At 36.3% G+C, this 9506-nt stretch overlaps 1 protein-coding gene across 1 annotated transcript; it reads right to left on the minus strand.

Moving 5' to 3' along the window:
• Positions 1–388: 388 nt before the first annotated feature.
• LOC133866792 (polyadenylate-binding protein 3) lies at positions 389–9149 on the minus strand. Its single transcript, XM_062303435.1, has 7 exons — positions 8638–9149; positions 5237–6015; positions 5016–5093; positions 4811–4900; positions 2306–2599; positions 1538–1762; positions 389–1131 (listed from the first exon to the last, which is right to left on the minus strand). Exons 1-7 carry the CDS (start codon positions 8876–8878, stop codon positions 907–909), a joined length of 1932 nt encoding a protein of 643 aa, XP_062159419.1. The 5' UTR covers positions 8879–9149; the 3' UTR covers positions 389–906.
• Positions 9150–9506: the final 357 nt, after the last annotated feature.

Genomic DNA, 9506 nt, shown 5'->3' on the forward strand with positions numbered 1-9506 from the left:
ACAGACTCACTCATAAACAATGGTGGTGAAAGAGAGGCAAGAACAACACAGAATTGTAAACTAGCTATGCAGCTAAACTACAGACTCGCTCATAAACAGTGGTGGTGAAAGAGAGGCAAGAACAACAAAATGTTGTCTTACCGAATCCGACAAGCTTGCAAACACTACACATGGGTGAAAACATATAAATCTCAAACAGTGGAATTGGTCATTAAAGCTATTTCCTACACATACAACTATTTTATAACTTTTGACATGTGCCAACATGTAATTAGAACTAAAAGTTGTAAGCATTTAACATCAGCTGATACTTTTCAATCACATGCTGATATGTGTCAAAAGTTATAAAGTAGTTGGAAGTTTAAGATTTTTCTTCAGATAAAACAGATGTGATAATGAGCTCCGGGTCTTTAACCAATTCAATGAACAAAAAACAAAACCCTGGTATTCCAGTCTTGGATCAATAATACAGCAAATAGTGCCATAAGCAAAGGGCTCTCTTGGGTCAATTAATTCATGAATCAACCTCTCAAGTAGATCTTACTAGAATCACATCTCAAGGTTGGGGTGGTGAGCCCACAACAGTAGCAACCAACGGAAGAGAGAAATCAAAAAATTCCTACCAAAATCCCAACTTAATTCCTCAGATATGCCATAAATAATAACAACAGTAATGATAATAAAGGAAACGGAAAAAAATACTGTCAAAAAAATCCTAATAATCTTAGGTCTTCAAATTCCTCACATCCAGCCACATATAACCCCGCTAAATAAACCAATAATTTTGGCAAAAACCCGGTAACAATGACAGCTCGTCAAGCCCTGTAAAACATGGGCTCACAAACATATATATATATATATATAATGTATTTACCCTTTGAAAAAAAAAAAAAAAACCATTCTGCTTCAAGCATTCAGTGCCAATGAACCAAGCTGATCACTAACACCAGACTCTGATGCAGCTTTAACGAGGACTTCCATTGCCTCAGCCACCTTCCGCTTCAGGGCATCTGGAGACTCTAAGAGATGAATTACCTCTGATTGGTCCATCTCCAGCAACATCCCAGTCACTTTTGCTGCATTGTTGGGCTCAAGCTTCTCCACATGGGGATACAGGTGTTCACCCAGCGTCTGTGATTTTAAGAAACAACAAGTGCAACAATTACCTTCCACGGCTTATGATTTTCATATTCTATGATTGATTTCAGTATAAACTTTTTAATATTTTATTTATAAATTGTTGAAAGGATAACACGGGTGGTTTAAAATCAGAAGCAATCACTAGTGATAAGGAAAAAATTCATTGGAATCACAAGATCTCTAAACCCCAACCAAATCATGTGTTGTGTGTATGTGCGCATGTTGAAGTAATAAAAATTAGAAGGACAAACTCGAATACATGGGACTATACAAGAGAACCACACAAAAGAAAAGACAATAGCAACAATAATCTACAACTAGCCATCAACAAGTCAAACAACAATCCTAAACAAATCACGTCTCACAATTCATTATATAAAAGAAAAGAATAACATACAGCTCGCTGATTCTCAGGGCTAGCTGAAGCCAACGATGACAAAAGTGCTGACATATGCATTTGCCCAGGCCGCTGGATATCAATAGGAGTCAACGGCATTCCAGAACCATCAAAAGACAATGGCATCACTGGACCCGCAACACCTTGAGGAACCACAGATGGATCCATGCCACTTCGAGAATTTCCCATATATCTGAAGCCTTGGTTAGAGTTACGATGCAGTAACTGAATTTGAGAAGCGGAGAAAGAAATATTAGGAGTGAACAACGAATCATTACACTACAACGCTTCTAAAGCCTATCCATGGATGAATCCATTTATCTTGCACTACAAAGTCATTATTATACAAATAGCAAGTTATTAAACTATATTTACAACCATCAGAAAATACGCAAATTTGGACTATGAAAAATAAAATAAAAAACAAAACCCAAATGAGCTCCCAGGATGAGTAGATAAAAATGGCTTCAATCTATCTATTCAAGTTTCTATCACCTGACTAACAAATTAAGAGGAAATAAAAAAATGGAGCTCCTCACTTTCTATCAAGCAAATTCCTAGTTGTATATAGTGAGAGAGCCACGCAATCTCAAAGCTCTTGTAAAAACTTTTTGCATTTGAATAAAAAGAAATTGTTCGCTGACATGACGACCAATCAGCAATAATGTGACCTTTAGATGGATAAAATGCGATGAACCTAGATAATGAGGGAAAAATGAAAAGAGAACAGAAAAAAAGAAAAAGAAAAAAAAAGGTTAATCATATCACCTGCTGCTGTGGCACTTGTTGAAGGTTTCCACCTCGTCGCAGACCCATCCGCTGACCTGGCTGTCCTTGCCGCTGAAAGGGGTATGATACAACATAGTTTGGGGCAACACCCGGGCGCATTCCAGGCAAGAGTTGCTGCTGGAAGCCATAAGGCTGAGGGGGTAGCAGACCAGGGTTACTTTGACCAAAATACATATGTTGCGAGGCAAATCTAGGTGCCCCAGGATGAAATCCAGGAATTCCTGGAGATAAAGGTGCCATGCCACCAGGTGCTCGGATTTGAGAAAAATGTGCCTAGAAAACAGATCATTTAGGTTATCGTTCGCCAGGTTTGGCACAATTGACAGAATGAGAATATAAGCGATGGCACCAATTTCTTTAATGATAAGCACTGAAAGGCAAACTTGTTTTATTATTGTAATTTAAACATCCATTAGGTCTTGAATCCATGACTTCACCTCCACAATATTCTTACTGTGCTGGAGGGAGGGGATGTGCCATTTGAGAGACAAATTTCCATGCAGATTTTAAAATTTTAAAGAATATTACTGTGCTGGAGGGAGGATGTGCCATTTGAGAGGTAAATTTACATGCAGAGTTTAAAATTTTAAGCAACGGCAAATCTAGGTGCCAGGATAAAATCCAGGAATTCCAGAAGATAAAGGTGTCATGCAACCAGGTGCTCGGATTTGAGCAAAAATGTGCCTAGAAAACAGATCAGTTAGGTTATAGTCTGCCAGGGTTGACACATTTGACACAATGAGAATAATAGCGATGGCACCAATTTCTTTCATGATAAGCAGTGAAAGGCAAACTTTTTTTTTATTGAATTTGCACACACATCCATTAGGTCTTGAATCCATGACTCCTCCACCCTATTCTTACAGCTAACAGCGCCAAAGGGAGGATGCGCCATTTAAGACGCAAATTTCCATGCAGAGTTTAGAATTTTAAAGAATATTACAATTCTGAACAACTAACTTTTCAACATGGAAGTTTAGAGGAAAGAAATTCATACAGCAAAATAGTTGTATACGGGTTTAAAAGAAAAATTGGTAGAAATTAATTGAAAACTATTTGCTGGTTGGATAGCGTTAAAGAAAAATGCCATAAACAATGTCTTGAAATATAATTACAAATTTGTTCATCTTGCAAATACTGTGCCATCCAAAACTCCTAGACCAAAAAGTTATTTTTTATTTATTTATAAGTAGTTGAAATTTTTTGAGATCAAAAGGTCACAATCCAAATACACCAGAAGTATACAAGAGAAACACCGAAAAACCAAAAAGTATGGGGTCCAAAAATCTGTTCACTCCTGCACTAACAACTTGGGAAAGAAAGACCTACACATTTGAAATAAGACAAAAAGACATTCAAAGTCTAATTTCACATAAGGAGAACTTCACTTATAACCCCTAGACTTTCACCATTTTTAAAAGAATGTACCTAAACTTTAAAACGTTTCAATTTAGGGTATTCATTTTTCAAAAAGTTTTAATCTCAGTCTTCCGTTAGAATTTTCCGTTAAATCCTATCAAAATTCTCAAAATACTCCTGTGTTTTTTTTTTTTAAAAAAAAAAATTATAATTTTTTTTTAAAGATTCATGTACGAGTATTTTTATTCTAACCAACATATAAATTCTAGCAATTATTTTTTCTTTTTTTCCTAAAAAAAAGAAGGGTTTTTTTGGAATTTTGACAGGATTTAACCAAAAATTCTAATATAGGCCTGAAATTGAAACTTTCTGAAAAATGGATACCTTAAATTGAGACGTTTTAAAGTTTAGGTACCTTCTTTCAAAATGGATGAAAGTTCAGGAGTTATAAGTGAAGTTCTCTCATTCACATAATGCTTAGCAATTCCAGTATGTACTGCACTACTTGTGCGATAATAGAAGTAAGGGAAAAATACACTTTACCCCTATGGCACTGAGACTACCAAACTTTAAAAAGTGACATTTGACCTCCAAATACCAACCCCATTACAAATAAGCCCCCTTTGTTAACATTTGGCATTAAAATGGACGGAAAAAAAAAGTCATGGGAGCCACACGACTATTTTTGAATTTTTATTCCCAAAATTCCCTTAAAAATAATAAAATAAACTAAGGGGTGGACAACCCACCCAAACAGGCTGTAGGGGTGGTTTGGCCACCCCTTAGTTTTTATTTTCAGTTTTATTTTTATTATAATTTTAAGGGCACTTTGGGAAATTAAATGCAAAAAAAGTCATGTGTTGCGTACGTGAGAGATTTCCCTTCCATTTTAATGCCAATTACTAAAGTGTATTTTTCCCTAAAAACAAATGGCTGCCAGACTGACTGCAAATTCAAAAAGTAGGCACCTTTTCTTTTTCAGCTGACAACTACATTAGTTAAGACCTACCTTAAGACATTGGCATCAAAGGTGAACAAAAATGAGCAAGCACCAACTGCACTTTCAAAATGAAGAACAAATGTTTTTCCAATATGACCATCAAAATATGTACGAAGAAAAATCACCTGAAGCCGAGCCTTCCTCTCTTCTTTATGCTGGGCCACAGCAACATAAAGGGGTTTCCGTCCAATCATCTTTCCATTCATTTCATCTAACTGAACCAGAAATAAGAAAAACAATCGACACATGCATGAGATAAAGACTGGGTGAGCAATAGGTGCAAAAGGAGGGTCTCCAAAGCAGCCCTAGAAAAAAGAACTAATAACTCACAGCTTTAGTAGCTTCCTCTGGTGTAGAAAAGGCCACAAAACCAGATCCCTTGCTGTGACCTTGTGGATCAAGCATGACCTAAAAGAATTATATAGAAACAAAGCCAAACTAGATGTTAGCACTTGAAAAGAATGATCATAATTGACTCAGAGAGATGTCCGACCAAGGACCAACCAGGAAAGAAGGGGAAAATTTTACTTCACTTGGAACAGAATATATACCTTGCATGATGTTATTGTTCCAAAATTAGAGAATAAATCCTTCAGCTTATCGTCATTTATGTCATCATCAAGATTTTTCAGGTATAAATTAGCACCTTGTAATTTTTCATATCTACTAATTCTCTCCTGTTCAAATTTGGCCCTCAACTGTGCCTCCCTTTCTGCTTTACTTTGAGCCCTCCCCACATATAAAATCTTCTCATCACTAGCAGTGGCCCCATGCAAATTCTCAACTGCAGCAGCAGCAGCATCTGGTGTCCGGAAGTTTACAAAACCAAAACATCTAGACTTCCCATTTGGGTCTCTCATAACAACTGCACTAGTGATTATACCATAGGGGCCAAAAAGTTTCTCAAGGTCCTCATCAGTAGTTGTTTCAGGCAAGTTTTTCACATAAACATTAGTGAACTTAGGTGATCCATTTGCTTGAGTCCTTTCTTGACGTCGAATAAAAAGTCCAACATAGACTTTTTTATCATTTATCAGCATGCCATTCAATTGTTTGATTGCATTTTGTGCAGGTTCCTCACTATCAAACTGTACAAATCCATAACCTTTCGACTGGCCATTGCTATCGACTGCCACCTTGCAAGAAAGTACAGTCCCAAAAGCAGCAAAAGTTTCATGCAATGCCTTGTTATCTATTGATGTGTCCAGGTTCTTAATAAAAATGTTGGCATATCCGCTTTTCCGGATGCTAGGATCTCTATGAGAAAACATAATCCTGATAGGTTTCCCATTGATAGGAGAAAAATTCAAAACCCCCATGGCATGAGCAGCTGCAATTTAAGTAACCAGATCAGGGTCACTAAGCTTGGCTGCAAAAATTAATTTTGAAAACAATAACAAGAAACAAAACAAGCATCACACGCGCTAACTTGTTGTTAATGCACGATTGGATTATCAAAAAAAACCTAAGGAAATTTTTTTAAGAGAAAAATCATATTTAGCCCCTAAGTTTTCATCTAATTTTGATTTAATCCTTCTTTTTATATAAGTAAATGAAATTTTATAAAAAAAGCGTAAGGCGCCCCTCTAAGTACACTGGACGTAAACACAAGGAAACGCCTAAGAAGGCAAAGAAAAACGAATAAAAGAATCAGAAAAGCTAATAGACACGGGTGACAAAAATGCCTCCGTCCAAAGATACCACAAATGTAAAAACGATGCAACAATATTCTCCATAGAATTTTCCAAGTCTTCAAAACACTTAAGATTTCTCTCCTTCCAAACACACCAATGAATGCATATAGGCACCATCTTCCAAACTGCAGCACTCCTTGACCTACCCGCCTTCCACCAACAAGAAAATAAATCGACAACTCTCCTAAGTATAACCCAAGACATACCAAACTAAGAAAAGACATGATTCCACAAAGTAGAAGCCACATCACAATGAAGAAGAAGGTGGTCCACAGTTTCCCCCTTGTAACACTTCAGTTATCTTTCTAAGGCTTTTCTGTAAATTCTTTGTAAGAAATCAACAATGGAACTCAATGAGAAATACTGAATTTCATTGATTGAGAATAGAATGGTAGTTTACAAGAACTGGTCTGATTCGAGGTAGACCGGGCCTCCAATTATCACTAAGCTAACTACCGAAACTAAGCTACGGTTACACATCAAAACTCTGAATGAATTCCTAAAAGCAATTGTTTACATTTTATACCATATCCAAAGCCCAACTGAAATCACAACTCTCCAACCCAGTTGGTTGTTCAGCCTTGAATCACGCCTATCAGTTAGCCCATGTGCCAAATAGCCCAATATCAATTGATCCTCCACCTGTTATATAGGCATGTGACAATACACACCTCTTCAAAAGCACCTTGCCCACAAGGTGCGGTTTGAAAAAAAAATAAAGTCCATCAATTTTGTCCCATTTTTTTTTCCTATGGAAGATTTGACACTTGATGATATTACATTGATACTGGGTGCTGCAATGGACACTGGCCTGTCAAATGAGACACACGTAACAAATAACAAACTGTGAACTTTGACAGTAGAGTGACAAAGGAACCTATTTAAAACCTGGGTAAAACCTAAAGAACACTTATTTTTAAAATTAGAAACCAAATGACTAAATTCAAATCATACGAAAACCTCAGGGCTAAATATGATTTTTTTTTTCCTTTTTTAAAAAAAGATCTGGAAAAAAAAAATGCATAGAATTCAACATGATATATCTACCTTAAATTTTCGTAATTTGAGCAACGCTACAATTTTTTTTCTATGATACAAACATGTGTGTGTCTGCAATATCATACAGTAATAAATGTATGAATGTGTATATGTAAACTCTCAAAGAGGTCACATGATATACCCAACATTGATAGTTTGCTTGAATCAGATTGAAAGTTCACAAGCACTGATCCAGAAGCTCAGTGGTCAACTAAGCCTGTTTCAGAATTACACAAGTAGTGGGAAATATTGGAACTTGACAGTAATTAGGTTAAAAAAAAGTCTAAAGCATAGAGCACTATAATGACCATGACAAGATCTAAGAAACTCATTCCTTAAAATAAATTAACTGCATAAAACATATCCCATATACCAAAGATTAATTTTTTTCACACTTCATCTTAAATATGAAAAAAGACAATCAAGTTCAGGTCTAAATCGCAACAAAGACTACTTTTGTATAATAAAGGCATAAAAAGCAAACATTTAAATGTTCATTTTTTCTTTCTTTCTTAATTCCCAGCACAAATTAATTACAACTAATTTATTTCAATGAGATAAGTTCATATATCAAACTACAGAATATTCCCCTAAAAGAAAAGAGAGCGAATTTTTTTCGAAAGACTTGAAACAACTTTTCTCATAAAAATCACATTAAAAAAAATGCAACCACCGAATATATCTTAAAAAGGCAACCTTTCACACACAAAGCTCCAAACTTACAAAAGTAACAAAACCAAAACATACATTGATCATACCCGAGTCACTATATCCAGACAATTACGAAAACATAAACCAAAAACCAAAAATATTTTAAATTAAAGAAAGATACAAACGGATAAAAATTCACTGAAAAAAGTAGTACTCTTTAGAAGACCAAAAAAAATTAACAAAATCAAACGTCAAAAAATGCAATCACAGAACATACCAAAAAACGCGACTTCACACAAAACACACACACAAGCTCCAAACTTACAAAAGCAAAGCAAGCATTGATCAAACACAAACACAATGATCAGATACTTAAAACCATTCACTATTTCATCCAAAAAAAAAAAAAAAATCACTAAAATCAGAGGCCGAGTAAAAAAAAAAAAAAAAAAAAAAACCCACATATGACATATCTATACAAGTACACACACATAACGATTAGAACAAAAAGAAAGGAAAGAGTTGAATACGAGAGAACGATGGCAGTGGGTGATGGAACAGTTACTGACCGTCCTGAGCGTTGGCGTAATTGACATAAGCGTAGCCCAGAGAGGACCGCCGAGTCTGATCCCTGCAAACCCTAATGGAGACCACCTGACCCACCGGCCCGAACACGTCGAAGAGCTGCCCTTCGTCCACGCTCGGGTCCAGATCCCCCACGTACAGCGACGGGTTCGCGTGCGCCGCATCCGCCGTCGCAGGCTGAGACGCCGCCGCAGGAGCCGCCGGAGCTGAAATCGCCGCTGCCATTGGTATCTCAGAAAAAGAAACTCGGAAAAAAAAAAAGTTTTGATAAATAGATAGTAAAAAAAAAATGGAAAAAAAAATATATATATATATATAGGTCACTCAGGTTAGGGTTTGTGATAGAATGTATCGAAGAAGGAAAAGGTAGGGTTTCCCTCTCCTGATACGGTGAGGGTTTTCTTCTTTTTTTGGTTTTTGTTTTCCTCTGAAAATAGAAAGAGGGAGGAAGAGAGGGAGCGAAAGATGGCGAGATGAGACATTTATACATGACCGAGGGGTGTGGGTTGGGAGACGGGAGTGACTTGAACCGGTGCGTTTCGGGTTCGTAACGTTTAAGGAAGCGCACGCGTAGGCGATGACGTGGAATTCGAGCATTGTACTTGTCTCCCGGGTTGGGGCGCTTTAGTCCTTTATGTCGCCCCCCAGTTTTCTTGTTTGCTTATTATATATATACACGTAAATAGAAGAAAAATATTTAAATAATTTTCTTGTTTGCTTTACTGGGGGCGACATTTATTTTTTTTTCATTAGTTTTAAAAAGCTATTTGATTAATTTTGATTTTTTCCTAAAAAATATATATCTATTAAACGATAATATTTCTTTTTTTCTTTTTCTACAATGTGTTTTTTA

Source organism: Alnus glutinosa, chromosome 4 (assembly GCF_958979055.1).
Source record: "Alnus glutinosa chromosome 4, dhAlnGlut1.1, whole genome shotgun sequence".
NCBI classification, from domain to species: domain Eukaryota; kingdom Viridiplantae; phylum Streptophyta; class Magnoliopsida; order Fagales; family Betulaceae; genus Alnus; species Alnus glutinosa.

Coding starts and splice junctions, on each gene's coding strand:
- LOC133866792 (XM_062303435.1), bottom strand. CDS start 8,878: ATGGCAGCGGCGATTTCAGCTCCGGCGGCTCCTGCGGCGGCGTCTCAG. Junction 5,094..5,236: donor GAACAATAACATCATGCAAG/GTATATATTCTG, acceptor TAATTCTTTTAG/GTCATGCTTGATCCACAAGG. Junction 2,600..4,810: donor AGAGGAAGGCTCGGCTTCAG/GTGATTTTTCTT, acceptor TCTGTTTTCTAG/GCACATTTTTCTCAAATCCG.